The sequence below is a fragment of the Rhamphochromis longiceps genome, linkage group LG16 (genome assembly GCF_057381845.1).
Source record: "Rhamphochromis longiceps isolate RC_006_pf linkage group LG16, R_longiceps_female_GT1.1, whole genome shotgun sequence".
Taxonomy (NCBI): domain Eukaryota; kingdom Metazoa; phylum Chordata; class Actinopteri; order Cichliformes; family Cichlidae; genus Rhamphochromis; species Rhamphochromis longiceps.
In genome coordinates this window covers 7,321,808-7,337,538 of record NC_140572.1, presented here as the reverse complement: position 1 = coordinate 7,337,538, position 15,731 = coordinate 7,321,808, and the positions used below count along the sequence as shown (strand labels likewise).

The window sequence follows — 15,731 nt, the reverse complement described above, 5'->3', positions numbered from 1 at the left end:
TTCTAATCTTGCAAATAGTGGCTGTCAGAATTACACTGTGAAGCTTTTGGTAGCAGCTAGCAGCACTCTGGAGGCCTCCTCTTTACTGTAAGAGTCACACATGAGAACATATTCAGTGAGATTCATATTCTTGAATTGGTTTCACCTTATTCCACCGATGATCAGTTACAACAAAGGCTGAACACAGAGTGACAGCAGGCTGCTGGGGATGGATGGGTGGAAGAAACAGAATAGTTTCAATAATCTCACATAATCGAATAGTTTATGAGGAAAAACATGCTTTTGAGGCTTCAAGTATACAAATAATGCGCAACAGTCACGGTGAACTGGAGTTTCATTTGTTTACAAGAAAGCAGTGATACAGCTTTAGAGATCCTGTGAAATTTTTAATTTTGACTTCCTGGAAGAAGCAATCCGTATTTGTGACCTCATGCTGCAACGTGAATTCATTAATTTTAATGGGTCCGGTGTCGCTGACAAGCATGTCCACATTTGGAAAAACTCCTCAACCCCCTGTAACATGGAAACTGATTTTTTTTTTTTTTTCGGACACGATCTATTCTAAATAAAACTGGCAACAGATAAATAGAAACATGATACCAAACTCATCGAGTTTCTTTAATCAATATGGCCACAAGCACTGAGTTTAAAGGGTTTCTGGACAGACAGAAGAATCCAGTAGCTGAGGGTTTGAAGTGAAGATGTCCTGTGGTGGACAAGGCCTGTGTATATGTCACACAGTGGAAATTTGTATTTATCTTGTATATTGTTTTTATTCTGATTTTTAGTGTTTATTTATGAGTGTTTTATTTGCATGGTTTTATTCTGTTTCTATTGCATGGTTTTTAGTGTTTTATGTGACATGGTTTTTATCCACTGTGGACTGGCTGCACATGGGACAAATTAGCTGATAGGGACCACCTGCTGAGGCAGGGGTGTGTCCAGAGGTGGCCTATCAGCTGTGTAAAGACCTTTTAAAAACAGGCTAGCTGGGCACTGAAAGAGAGAGGCCCCAGACTGGAAGGTTAATGCGAGATGGCCAGTGTGATGCGGCGACCAAGTCCTGACCTCATGGAACGGCAACAGTAAGAGACAACGCGTGTGATTGGCAGCAGGGCAGAGGTTTACCTGCTGATGGACCCATAATGAACATGTGGCCTAATTATAGCAGGGGGGGTTTAGTGAATGTAGAAAATGGTAGTTTTATGGGTTTTAGAATTGTTTTTAGTAGAGAGCAAACATTTTATGTACATTTTAAGGGTGTTTTATTTGTGCTCCCTGGCCTAGTAATAAACTGTTTCTGATCAGACCTGCTCCCTCTCTGTGCCCGTGGTATCTGACTCGCTTGCTCCCCCTTGTATTTTAAAGAATCTTTCTTTTTAGCGTGACATTCTGGCGCGACCGCTTTAGTGTCCGCCGCGCGTTACATTAATGTAACGCGCGGCGGACACTAAAGCGAGTCAGATACCACGGGCACAGAGAGGGAGCAGGTCTGATCAGAAACAGTTTATTACTAGGCCAGGGAGCACAAATAAAACACCCTTAAAATGTACATAAAATGTTTGCTCTCTACTAAAAACAATTCTAAAACCCATAAAACTACCATTTTCTACATTCACTAAACCCCCCCTGCTATAATTAAGCCACATGTTCATTATGGGTCCATCAGCAGGCCAGGAATTCCTCCTTTAGAGCAGAGTCCACGCCAGCCCCGTCTTCAGCAGACAAGAAAGAGCCACCCATCTTCTTGTCCTTCCGCTGGCCCATCACTTCCCAGCCCGGCTTGCGTTCTGCACCCGAATCCATAATGTGACCACCGCCACAGCTCCCCTTGCGTCGGTGTCCTGCAACATAACAAATAGGGGCCAGAACAATGGTCCCAGAAGCGGCCCTGGCTCATGCCATGGTGACCCTCTCCCAATCCAGCTGCACCCAGTAAACAACAGTAGAGACCCTACTCACAAATGCAGGCAGAGGTAAACCTCTGCCCTGCTGCCAATCACACGCGTTGTCTCTTACTGTTGCCGTTCCATGAGGTCAGGACTTGGTCGCCGCATCACACTGGCCATCTCGCATTAACCTTCCAGTCTGGGGCCTCTCTCTTTCAGTGCCCAGCTAGCCTGTTTTTAAAAGGTCTTTACACAGCTGATAGGCCACCTCTGGACACACCCCTGCCTCAGCAGGTGGTCCCTATCAGCTAATTTGTCCCATGTGCAGCCAGTCCACAGTGGATAAAAACCATGTCACATAAAACACTAAAAACCATGCAATAGAAACAGAATAAAACCATGCAAATAAAACACTCATAAATAAACACTAAAAATCAGAATAAAAACAATATACAAGATAAATACAAATTTCCACTGTGTGACATATACCACACAACCAGTGATGAAGACAGTTAAGTAGCTGCATATTTGGGACTTCAGTGAATATTTTTCTAGAAGAACCAGTAGAACCATTTCACACTGTCTGCTTTTCCTGCACTGACACATTTCAATGACATTTCTAATGCTTGAAGTTTGAATTTTCATGTTTGTTACATTTGTGTTTCTGTTCCTCTGTTATTCTGGTATGATATCATTTTTTTGTCCTTTTGAGTTTAGCTCCTACATCAATTTTATACTAATTATCCTCTCCTGCGCTTCTAGTGCCCTTTCTGCCTTGTTTCAGCACATCCTTCTTGCCCTCTTGTGCTCACTCTTCTGCCATTTTTTAAATTTAATTTACTTCCAGCCAAGTTCTTCTCCTTTCCGTGTCTTGCTGTGTAATTATTAAGTGTATATACAGTCCTGTCTTCCACACACCTGTTGTAGGTTAACATTTTGAACTTTATTTTCAGAATGATTAAAATACATGCCTCCTATTTGTCTGCATCATGCAATTAGATGCCCAGGATCATATAAAAAGAAAACCCAAACCTTCTCGTGGTCTATTTCTAGGCGGCAATCATGCCTGCACATGGAGACGATAAGATTATGTGACAAAAATCTATATTTCTTAACATAAAAAAAAAAAACTCCAGTAATGTCAGAACCTGGCCACAACTATATAGAAAAAAAGAGATTATGGCAGACTGAACAAAGAGAGCATCTGACTGGCACATGCAGAACAGAGTCAACGTTGGAGCGCCACAGATCACGAGGGAATTCATTACAGAAAACTTAAAACAACAAATGAGGAGGCTGTTTCTATAGCAACTGGTAAGAGGGGATGCCATTGAGAGAGGGTGGAGGATTGGTGATACTGTGATTGGAGCCAGGTGTGCCAGATAGGTGTGCCAGATGGGCAGCCATAGACCAGCCATGGAGCACAAGCACAAGAGAAAGGATCAGAACTGGAAGCACAGGAGACCACAGACTGAAAAATATGGTTTTGCATCCTAAGCTGCTACATTATAGCTACAGCTCTGCTTTAACAGATATGATTTATCTAATATATCAGTCTCTACTGCTCATTTGGGGTGGCTGTAGCTCAGGTGGCAGAGCAGATCAACCGGTGGTTCGATCCCAGGCTGCTCCAGTCTGCATGCCAAATATCCTTGGGCAAGATCCTAACCCCATGTTGCTCTCTGATGCATCCATCAGAGTGTGGATGTGTATGAATGTTAGATACTTAGCAATTAAGCTTAGAAGTGAATGGGTGTGATTGGGTGAATGAATTAGTTGTATAAAGCGCTTTGAGTGCTCAGACAGAGTAGAAAAGCACTATATAAGAACCAGTCCATTTACCATTTAGGGAAAAACACTACCCACCCAACCCCAAACAGAAAATAAGAACTATCTTCTGACTGTAGCCCACAAATGTAGATTACTGAAAAATGTGATGATCATTATTTTCTGACAGGGTGAAAAGTATGGCCACCTCAGCGAGACTTAATGAAACACCTGTCTGTTAGCACAAAGATGTGTGTGACAGATAAAAGCTGTACCGAACCAGAGAGCAATCACCTTGGCGGTCACCGTGTCAAACCCCAGTATCCTTATTTTATTTTAAAAGTAGTAAAAGGCAATGTTAAAGTTACATAAGTCATCATTTTTGCAAATTTTCTTATTGCTATATCACTGTTTGCTACTCAAAAACTTCATTAGCTTGGTATCATAGTTTTTTGTGTTTCCTTTGAATAGCAAAGGTAAAACTGGTACGTACATACGTGTTACCTAAACTGAAAGTACAAATGAAAAAATAACCATTTATTTCTCATCAGATCCGTCATTGCTGTATGTTTTAAATCAAGCATTTGGTTTTTGCGTAAGTGCCGTGGAATGGAGCATGTCTATTTTTCAAAATGAGAAACAAATCAACTGTTTCTCTGTGATTCAGTCATTCCCATTTCCTTTGTTTTTGTACAAGGCAATCACACAAGATGACCCCTGATTACCAGATCTTCATATACGCACACTTGAAAGATTCAAGAGTAAACAATGTTTGAGTTTATTGCTTTTTCCCCCTTCCCTTTGTTGCATGACAAAGAGGCTCAATCAGCAGGTTGAGTAGACTTTTCATTTGATAATCACTTAAATTATGTTTAAGGTTTAAGCTTTTCAGTCAGGGTTTATGTAAATGCACTGGTACCCACAGTCATGCAAAACAGAATAAAAGCAAAGCTACAGAAAGATAAAAACATATTGCAAAACAGCAAAATATGAATGCACAAAATTAGTATTTGTATCATTGAAAAGTGTCCGTCTTTCTTATGCAGATTTCTTATGAAGACTTTTAAGCAAAAGGTATTAAAAACAATTCAGTTTTATTTATACAGCGCCAATTTACAGCAACAGTCACCTCAAAGGGCTTTATATTGTAAGGTAGACCCTACAATAATACATACAGAGAAAAACCCAACAATCATATGACCCCGTATGAGCAAGCATTTTGGTGACAGTGGGAAGAAAAAACTCCCTTTTAACAGGAAGAAACCTCCAGCAGAACCAGGCTGAGGACAGGGTGGGGCCATCTGCTGCGACCGGTTGGGGTGAGAGATAATCATAGATTATCAAAAAATATTAGATCATTTTTGTCTGTAACCTTTGGTTTAATATATTCCTCTCTGCCTGTCTACAACGAAAGTCTGTCTATCACAGATAACAGATTATCTGCTTCTTGTGGGACAGATTTTTTTCATAAAACCAAAACAATGAATAAAAAGAGGTTAAAAAACACAGCAGAGGTTCAGAATCGGGTGTTAATCACCTGTGAGTTGATCGCTGGAAAAAAAAAAAGGAAAACCAAAACAATGAATAAGAAAAAAATTAAGTGTTTCCAGGGTGTAACAATGCAGATTCACCTTTATTAGTAGGTTTTGGTACAAAATCTGGTGTCAGTGTCAGGGGAAATATGAGTGCAGTGCTCTGCCTCCAGTCTACTCGATCAGAACAGTTAATCCCTGAAAGAATAACATACAGTGTCCACGTCACAGCACCACCTGACACAAGGTGTGCTGCTTAATCTGTTAAATAAAACAACAACGTATGCAGGCTTCAGGTCTATCTATCTATCTATGAATGCTTACTTCAGGAAGCTTTAGCAAGCTTTAACTTGCCCTGTAGCTTCTCATAGGGTTTTCAGTCTAACAGATGCCAGGCCAGTCTTACTTTCTCAGAATAAGATTTAGCTGAAAAATTAGACTTCCCTAGTTGATGAAACTCTTGTGTTCAGAAACTTTTAGAAGCTGCTGAGGCTTCTAAAGGGGTTTGAAACAAGTTAAAGCTCAATTCTTGGTTTTCCCGAAGCAGAGACTCATTCCCTGACATTTCCAGATTATCTTTGAAGTGACAGGAATATTGCAAGTCCAGGGTTGCCAGGATTTAACACAAGTCATTTAGAAATAATGTGTCCTGTAAGAACGTACTACAGCATGTGATAACCCAGCAGAAACAACAACATGCTGTTTTAGGTTGTTTTAAAGCAGAACTTTTTGACTAAAGCAAACATACCATATTACTCAAGCTCATACAAATCTCCTCATATGAAAATTAATCACCGTCCAATCGCATCCCAGTAACATTTACATCAAGACCAGAACAGGAGAGCATGAATCTTCATATTCATTTATAGCTGCAGATCTTTGGAATCACCTGAGAGTGTCCATTTGTTTCTGTATCTTAATTAGGCGATATGTGAGTACCTCATACAGTTATCATTCGTTAATAACGATTTCCCAGCAGGAGTTCACATTAAATGCTGGTAATCTTTTTAACATTTAATGCAGTTTATTGGCTGTTTTTCTTAATCAGATTCACCATCCACTTTCCTTTTCCTGAAGGAGACCAGTCATATCTTTGTTATCAACTTGACGTCAGTCCACGCAGCAAAACAGCCCAATACTCCCAGAGCTCAACATTCCAAGTGCTCTGTATTTTTCCAACTCTACGCCCTGTGAGTGGAGCGAGAGAGAGAGAGGGAGAGAGAGATGGAGGGAGTGCAAGGTGCGTTGGAGATTGCGCAAGCGGGTTTGCTGATGCTCAGATTGGTGTGTTTGTGATTGGCCACCTGAGGAGATGCATGTCAGCCAGCAAAGTTGCGTGCTTTTAAAGTGCTGCGGGCAGAGGGCAATGCATTCAGAACACTCACAGCTGTTAGGAGACGAGACCGGAGAGCAGAGCCACGTCAAGCAGACCTTCCTCAAACACAGAGAGAAAAAAGAAGAAGAAGAAAGTGGAGATATGACTCTGTCAGCTGTGCAACAACTTTTTCTGCTGTGTTTATTCATTTGCTTTGGATGTTGGAGCACAACAGGTGGGTGAAGCATGATACTGAGTCAGATACATGTAAACCAGCACCATCGTCAAGGTGCATGAGTTGTTTTTGGCAGCTAAAATTAATCATGCTCTAAAAGTTGTTTTCAGTGGTGATCGCTTATAAGCAAAGTGTAATTTTGAGTGCATTTTTTAAGGTTTTATATCTTTATGAATGCGCCTGTAAGTTATGAAGCCAGTCGTACATTTAGTGTAAGTTTTTAAAATAATTATTTATGGTATACTAATCCTGATGCAAGAAGTGGAAAATTCCAGCTCACTATATAACAAATAGGCTTCATCACTGGTTTCAGGAAATAAGGAATATCTGAGTCATAGTTGTAGGACTATTTCAGCTTGCACTTAAACTCTCAGTATATGTTAAAAAAAAAAGCAATGCATAGGTGGATTCAGAGGCAATTAAAGAGGGACTAACACCACAATGTAACACAACGTAGCCAACATTGAAATGGTTAATAAGTTCTAACTCAATCATTCATTGTCACTGAATGATTTATCAGTGCTGTATAGATCCATAATGAGCTAATAAATATAGGTTGATGTGCTTTGTACTCAAAGATGCAGTATCTTGCGCAGTCTTTTTAATTAATAAGACTTCTTCACTGGATATTTTAAACAAAAGTATAAAATTGGTATGTAGTGAATGGATTGTGATGTAATGAATGGTGACTGGTGATACACCAAGATGTGATAGGCATAATGTATGATTCTGATTAATAATAATTCTTCATAAATTCCCCTATAGGTGATGTTAGCTCAAGGTTATCCCACTTTTTTAAAAAAAGTCATAATGTGTGCAAGTGCAAAAACTGGTACAATATGTACAGTCTTACTCCAGTCTGGGTGCTCTGCTCAGACTGGGGAAATCTTTTATAAATGACTCATTGTAAGAGAAAAAAATGCATTTATTATTAAAATTTAGTACCAGTAGAATTATATCAATCTAAAACGTACTCTATTACAAGTACCGATCCCCTATTAAAATGATTTATCAAATAAATTTCCCTTCTAAATGAAGGAGTGTGATACCTGGATGGAAAGCATTTACCTGACCTCATATTAAAATGTTGCGCTCTGTTTTAACTCTGAAACGCACAGTGACGTAAGCACATCTATGCAGACAGCAACATGTTAACATGGAGAAAATTGTAAATGAAATGATACAGAACCAGTGGATGTCGGTCCAAATAGGTTTTTTTAATGAGATCTCTGAAATTCATAACACTATCTCCAACCTGTATGTTATTATTCTGAAATGTTTCTTTGACAGCTTAAAGATGCTTATTGAGGAAAGCTTGAACGTTTTCAGCATGTCGTTCGATAACAGTCACTCATGAGCAGCCCGAGCCTCACAGTCATATGTAGTATTGCATCAAACATACACCAGCAGCCTCCTCATATTAGAGGCATAATAATAATATGAAATTTGAACACATAAAAATACAATAAATGACGATACAGGACTTCTAAATTATTATTTTGGACTACATATGCATGACATCGTGGTATCAGTCCAATTACAATATTACATTTATTGAATTATGCTGCCCTACTATAAAAAGATCGATAAGTATTAACATTATGTGTATCTTTATCCAGATGCCAGTCCTCTTGATCAGTGGGAAGACGGCATAGTGTTACAAAAGGTAGTGAGACTCTTCATTTACAATCATCCCTCCATCACTGAGGCATTTTTCAAAGTCTCTACAATTTTTGTTTTTGCTGTTGTTATTTTCCTCCTAACTTAGTGGATGATCCACTCATTCTGGTCTACATTTCTTGTGTAATTAGCACTACTTATTGCCAGTTTGATGAACAGTGTCATCTGCACTCAGCCACACATTCGGTGCTTTGAGCAACTCTGTGACAAGAAATATACAGACACTTAGAAGTTTGAGTACAAATGTTCTATTTTACTTTCAAACAGTGTTGATGTTGTGTTTTATGGGAAAATAAGAAGTAAGAATAGAAAAATCACTGGTCAAAGGTATTATGTTGCATTCACTGCCAGCTTTCAAGCTGTAAATAAGTGTACTGTTTGTCTGCAGGTGCGAGGGATCAGAAGTGATGATTTGAGTGGTGTCTTGCGGAGAGACCAGAATGAGGTAGGCAAAAAGTTATGGAGTGGGCAGGTGAGCCACCGAGTCAACAGGAAGACAACATGACATGATACCACAATACCCAAAGGAAGTAACAGAGCTGGAATCATTGTGTGCTCTCTTACGTTTTGCTGAATTATTGCTGTTTTGCCTGTTTACTGTATTCAAGAGTCAATGGAGGCAGGATAGAGTGTGAGAACTTTAATTCTGTTATTAATGCCTAATTGTTTTCCTTCCCCCACAGGAGCAGGTTCAGAATGTCTTCAAAAGAGTAGGTTTTCTTCCCTAGTTGTCTTTACACTTTTCCATCATTTCTGCTGTTTGTTCAGCACCAGCTCACTGATTCTGCTCCCCCCCCCAGTTCCTGTTTCATTACTCCAAAGCACGCAACTCTGTTGGAGCTGTACAAAAAGAGGTGAGCAAATGAGCAAACCAATCAAACTTAGTGTCTGATGTTTCCATTTATTTGTCATTTTCGAGAGTTATTGCTTTAATTTAATGCAGTGCTTAAACTGCTTTTGGTCATTTCAATTGGCAGCATGGGTGGAAAAGGAGAACACAAAACATCTGCTTTGAGGCTTTCAGGTTGATTATGAATTTTTATTCAAAACCTGTTGAAGTGAACGAATCTAAAGACTCTTTTTTTCACCCCCGAAAACGGCATACAAACCTAAGTAAGTTTCAGTTTCAGAGCTGGCCATTTGGATGCTGTCGGCTCGCTCGCAGAGCTGATACAGCATGACAGCAGGTGGCAAATGCGACTTTAAATACTGAAATCTGGAGCGAAATTCTGGTCTTTTGGCCTACTCAGCAGATCCTCATGAAGCTCTCTCCCTTTCTTCCTCCAGTCTCATTCAGTTCACCCTCTCATGCGACTTTCACCAAAGCTTTCCCAGAGGAGAAAGAAGAAGGTGGTACTTTTGGTGAGAACACAGATCTGAATGCTTTTAACTGATTTTTTTACTTGGAGATTTCAGAGCAGGGTTATGAATGAAGCGGATAGAAAAACTGCAGACATTTGAGGTCATCTCTCAAGCTTAGGGACTTTTAAAGCTTCCTACTTAACAATTGGAGGTAGTAAACTGTTTTTGGCTGGTGAGCCATTCACGTTAATCAGTGTTTGCAAGCTGAAGGGGTTTTGAGCTGCTCAAGCAGGAACTGTTTATTGCTCCCATAATTCATTTCATCTCACTAAAAAATGTCTAAGTAGGCAAAACAATACAGTTAAGAAACTAGATTAAAATTTGGGGAAATAAATGTTTTTGGCACAGCACACATGAAAAAGTTGCCCAAACTGTCCTTTAGCCCCTCTAAAATTGACTCCATACACTTCAGAGATATAATAAATGCTAAAACTATGGCGCTAAAGTGAAAATGTGCATTTTTTCCATTATTAAGACTAAAAACAGCAGAAACATTTTCATCTCTTCTCTGCACATACAGCAGACATTCTCGAAAACACACACACGCACACACCCCATACTTTCCACTCATTTCTCTTCTGCCTATAAAGACTTAACCTTTTCAGGTAGTGAAGAAGTAGTGAACCAGTGATTAAGAATTAGCCAGCATGTATCACTTTTAATTGCATTACTACTCAGGTTCAATGTAGTGACTGACTCTTTCTCTTCATCTCCTGCTAATTAAACAGAAGATTCGAGGTCTGCCAGAGGGGATGTTGTAAAAGGAAACAAACAAACACACACGTATCAGAAGAAGAGCAGCTGGCAGATCCACCTGCGGACATCACACTCAAAATCAACTGATGGACCACGCAACAGCATCTGTAACTTTTTTGTTAACAGAAACAATTTGATTGTATAGCTGGAAAAAAACTGAAGTGTGTTGCTAAAGCTGCCGTGTGTCTTGTTGCTTGCAAATGCAAAAAAATAAATAAAAAATTGGTGTCATTGGACGGAAACTGTCACCAAGCAAATTTGGCAGATTGTTACACAAGACATGAGTATCTAAAACAAAACAACACAAAACCGTCACTGATCGCTGTGGCAAAGAGGTGAACTCACATTTAATTTACCAGAATTAAATGTACATGTACATTTTGTGACATAATTATCATGAAACAGTATTAAAAAAAAGTTAAAACTCGTCTGTGATGCTTTTGTGAGGACGTAGTTGATACAGTTCAATGTTTATTCAAATTACAAAACAGTTGTTGTTTCCCCTGCTGAAATGTACTGTAGGATGATCATAATGCAGGTTTGACACTTTCCAGCAGCCCAGTGGCCTGTCCAAATACAGGACTGATCCAGTATAAGAGCGCCACCTACATGGTTACAACACACAACGCACATGCTGACAAAGGAGAAGCCGCCCCCTCTGCTCGGTTTTAAGGTCTTCGCAGTGTTTTCCATGTAGCTGTCACACGGCTTTTGTGGTTGAAGTTACAGGTGTTTACTTTTTTTTAATCCTCATCCTCTGAGTCACTGTCTTTTCGTGTAGGAAGTGAACTTCTTATCGATGACATTAACTTGTCTTCGATTTGTTTCTTGGGGTTTTCCTCCAGGTCTGTCTTCACGGCTCCAGTTTCTGATAACCTCCACTCCAGCTCTGATTGGGACACACAACATGAATTATAGACACTTCAATCGCATAACATGAGGTATAGCCGATGCAATATCGCTCAACAGATTGACAAACTGCAGCGTCCAAAGTTACATGCAATACACTGAGATGTACTGAAAATAAATTCATAACTCTCAAACGAGCTTTAGTGACTTAATAGAATTCTAACAGTACCTATCATTAAAACCAAACTGCCTGACTAAAAGTGCAACTGCTGAAAAATGAAAACATGACAAAACAAATTTCAGATTAAATGCCAACACCTGTGTACCTACTTCCTGATATTTTCCAGTTTAAAACAACACAAAACGATCATTGTATCCACTCAGAGATAGGTCTGTCAGGCCTACAGTCAGTTAGTTAGTTTTGTGCTTAAAAAATGTTCGGTTTTGTCAGCAAGTCGCCTCTTACCTTCAACTTTCAGGTTCATGCCCCCAAAGACCAGAGGACCGATGAACTGGGCCTTCATCTCGCCCTCAAAGTAAACAAAGATGGTGGGCAGGTTGTGGTCGGGGTAGTTGGGGATGCAGGTGGTGGAGATGGACTTGAGGAACTTGGTCTGAGGGAACTTCCTGGCTAATGTGCTCAGGTGCTGGTTGATGAGGGTGCACAGAGGGATGCTGGTAAGGGAGATGAATGGAGAGAAAACATCAGACTGACCTGTTGGTGGTAAACTTTGTGACAACAGTTGCTCATTTTTAATGTAATGTCAGTTAATGTTAATGTCAGTAATTGTTTCCTGCCCCAAGTGAATGTGTGTGGAATATGAAATAGACAGCATCAGATCAGCAGTACTGAATGGTTATACCAATACGAATCACATTTAGGCACAGTACTGGGGACGTGAGCCACAACGATGGCCCAATGGCATTAATTATTTGGCCAGTTAGTTAATTACAAAATCTCCAGATTGCCATTGGCTAACTGATCCCTTCTTATTTTATCCAAACTACAAAACACAAAAACAGATATTCAAACAGCAACCAAGTGCATGAAGAAAAGAAAAAAAATACTCATATCTAAGCAGAAGCATATAAAGAATGGAAATAACACATTATCAAATAAATTTGAGGTAATTTAACAAATCAAAGAATTTAATTTTAAGAATTACAAGACATTGTATTTTAAACAGCAACGGTTTGCAGTTTACCTGCTCAAAATACCAGGATCACCTCCAACCATGAAGTGTTCTGGACTTAGAACAGCTTTTCACATCACCAAAAATAAATTCTCTCTAACTTTGAGAGTAGATTTGTTTGAGATTTTGTTCAATAGCATTTTAATTGCTGCAATATATAAAACTGGACAAACATAATCCGACTGTTCAATTAAAACATTTTAATGATAACAGCAACCTGGAAGTGCTAAGTCTATTCAAAGAAAAAGCATGTAAAATAACTGAGATTAATGGTAAATATACCCTTATAAACACGAAATGAAAAACTTCACTCGATATTTTCCTCATTCATGCTTACTGGATGACCTACCCCTGCTTGTAGAGGTGCAGCACCACCCAGATGCCATCTCCAGCCTTGTTGACCTCTTTGACGTAGTCCTGTCCAGAGATTTCTGCCACCTCACCGAACACATTCTTCATCTGGGTTGCTTTCCATTCGGCAAGACGCTTCTGTCTGCAAGGAGACGCAGCCTAAAATGGTAAATGGCCTGTATTTATATAGCGCTTTACTAGTCCCTAAGGACCCCAAAGCGCTTTACATATCCAGTCATCCACCCATTCACACACACATTCACACACTGGTGATGGCAAGCTACATTGTAGCCACAGCCACCCTGGGGCGCACTGACAGAGGCGAGGCTGCCGGACACTGGCGCCACCAGGCCCTCTGACCACCACCAGTAGGCAACGGGTGAAGTGTCTTGCCCAAGGACACAACGACCAAGACTGTCCAAGCCGGGGCTCGAACCGGCAACCTTCCGATTACAAGGCGAACTCCTAACTCTTGAGCCACGATCGCCCCCTACATCAGTACCCCGACAAACTCACATGACTATCAATCCACAATAAAAGTTTAAGACAGAGATTTTCTTCTCTAGCAAAAATGTTTTCTTTTTCATGACCAACAGAAAATACTAAGTATACTTTTAACTACCACATTCTAGTTAAAATCAGCTTTTCCCAAGATAATTTAACAGTACCTCACCAAAAAAATAACAGATCAAGAGGTCTAATGGGTGCAAGCAGAAGGTGTAAACAAACAGGCAACTAACCACCAGCATAAAGCTGAAATTATTTATTCTTGTTCCACTCTACTTGAGTTGTGCTCCAGTTGTTGTATTGTTTACCTATACATCTCAATGGCTGCTTCATCTTCCTCACTGAACTCATCTTCATTTTCCTCTAGCTCTTCCAACGTCATGTCCTCATATGTTTTAACTGATCAGAGAAAAAAAACCCATTAACATATCAAATAATACATCTGAATATTTCATGTGCATTTAACTGGTATTTGCAAACTATGTTAGGTTGGATAAAAATTTGCCTTTTGCAGTTTAAGCTACAAAGAATGACTGATCTCTCTTACCAACAGACTGCTGTTGGAGGGCCAGCTCCTCCTCTTCATCCTCCTTAGGTGTCTCCTTGGGAGGAAGAATTCCTTTCTTTCTCAGAATATCATTCCACTCTGTATCTTCATTTGGGTCCTAAAGAGAAAAGAAAAAGGTTTCTTTTAATCTGGGTTTTCATGTGATGTGAAAAAACAACATGACATTTCCAAGGTCAGTCTTTGTGCAAACAAATTACTTCCACGAGTTAACTTGATCTAACAAATAAGCTAAGATAGTGCTATGGACTAAGATAAGGCATGTGCACTCTATGGGTCTGGATGTGTTTTATAGTTGCTTAAAGTGAATGTATAAGAGCTCTGCTATACTCCTATTTGATCACAAACTGAGTGGATTTGTTTGCAGATCATATTTTATGGGCACTCATTGGGATCATTTTCTGCGAAAGAAAAGCCTCATGATCCGTGAAACGTCCCTACTAGATTGGTCAATAGATCCCCTTTGATGTGACTTAGCAAGCTGATACCCAGCTTTGGGTGACTGCTTATCTTTATAGCCAATGTTAGAATGAGTGAATCCAGATAACGGAAACACAGCCCTGGGTATGTTGAACTCGCTTCGTAGTATAGGCTCCAGGTCGTTATAAAGTTAACATCAAAACATTATTTGTTATTTACCCTTTTAATAAACACTTATTAAACTCAAATAAACTATAAACATTTTTAAAAGACTACAGGTCACTGGATTTATCAGTGGTTAAAAGTTTTTACATTTTCTTTTATCGTTTCCACAAAATATTTTAGCAAATCTACTACCATATAAAAGTCTTCGTGTGCCAACGTTTATTTTTAGTTTGACAGTAATCGTCTCAACTCTGGTCCAAGACTATTCCGAGACCTTTTAACTGGTTTGAAGTGTTACAGGGCTAGCTTGCTAGCTAAGTGTAAAGCTATTGAGTGCTCAGAGACACTGCTGGCTAAATATCTAGAAAATTAAGTCGTCACGTTACACGGCTTTAAATGACATTAAGTATTCTCATTCACAGCCGGTACGCTGTGACTTTTAACAAACTAAAGAAGGTTTACCAACCTGCATTTTGACTGATAAGAGTTCTCTGAAATCACACCACTGTTCCCCTCCCAGACGCGGAAATAGAAGGAGCGCAGCCAAATCGATTCCGACAGGAAACAAAAACCTGTGACTGTTTCACATGCGCACAAAAAATACCCAGCATTAAAATAGCCCCCTGTAACTATCTATATAATGTCTCAAACATTTACTGAACTAATTTTTTTTTACTGTGGTATAAAAACAAAAATTCCTGATTTTAGAAGGACTGGGAAAAAAACGCTTCACGGGGAGGACAATAATAACAGAGACACCAAGTTCCTGTTGAGGCGCAATATGCCCATATAAGGAATGAGAGCGGAGCATTCCATTTGTGGCTGCTGAGAGCGAATCCAAACAGGTGCCGCGCGCGCGCGCGCGCGCACACACACACACACACACACACACACACACACACACACACACACACACACACACACACACACAAAGAGTACAATATTTACTGTGGGATGTAAAAAGGGCACACAACGCAAAGCCTCTCAAGTGTAGGCAAGGCAAGGCAGGGCAAGTTTATTTGTATAGCACAATTCAACAACAAGGTGATTCAAAGTGCTTTACAGAGACATTAGAAACAAAAACAAATAAAAAGCATGATTTAAAATTAATTAAAACAAGCAAACAAACAAACTAATTAACAAAC

General features: G+C 39.6%; 2 protein-coding genes across 2 annotated transcripts; one reads left to right on the top strand and one right to left on the bottom strand.

Annotated features, from left to right (window-relative positions):
- The first annotated feature begins 6,500 nt into the window (after positions 1-6,500).
- On the top strand, positions 6,501-10,541 carry nms (neuromedin S). The gene is made up of 7 exons (XM_085385148.1): positions 6,501-6,738; positions 8,358-8,404; positions 8,807-8,863; positions 9,102-9,128; positions 9,219-9,272; positions 9,706-9,780; positions 10,509-10,541. The coding sequence occupies exons 1-7, from the start codon at positions 6,501-6,503 to the stop codon at positions 10,539-10,541; spliced, it is 531 nt and encodes a 176-aa protein (XP_085241274.1).
- A 314-nt stretch (positions 10,542-10,855) lies between these two features.
- Positions 10,856-15,208, bottom strand: pdcl3 (phosducin-like 3). Its single transcript, XM_085385147.1, has 6 exons — positions 15,053-15,208; positions 13,984-14,101; positions 13,745-13,835; positions 12,928-13,071; positions 11,852-12,060; positions 10,856-11,425 (listed from the first exon to the last, which is right to left on the bottom strand). The coding sequence occupies exons 1-6, from the start codon at positions 15,056-15,058 to the stop codon at positions 11,280-11,282; spliced, it is 714 nt and encodes a 237-aa protein (XP_085241273.1). The 5' UTR covers positions 15,059-15,208; the 3' UTR covers positions 10,856-11,279.
- Positions 15,209-15,731: the final 523 nt, after the last annotated feature.

Bases quoted from the DNA above. Each gene is read 5' to 3' on its own strand.
- nms (XM_085385148.1), top strand. From the start codon at position 6,501: ATGCATGTCAGCCAGCAAAGTTGCGTGCTTTTAAAGTGCTGCGGGCAG. The intron at 6,739-8,357 runs GTGGGTGAAGCA...ATCTTTATCCAG, and splicing joins TGGATGTTGGAGCACAACAG to ATGCCAGTCCTCTTGATCAG. The intron at 9,129-9,218 runs GTAGGTTTTCTT...TCCCCCCCCCAG, and splicing joins TTCAGAATGTCTTCAAAAGA to TTCCTGTTTCATTACTCCAA.
- pdcl3 (XM_085385147.1), bottom strand. The intron at 13,836-13,983 runs GTAAGAGAGATC...TTCTCTGATCAG, and splicing joins CCTCCAACAGCAGTCTGTTG to TTAAAACATATGAGGACATG. The intron at 13,072-13,744 runs GTAAACAATACA...GTCTCCTTGCAG, and splicing joins GCAGCCATTGAGATGTATAG to ACAGAAGCGTCTTGCCGAAT.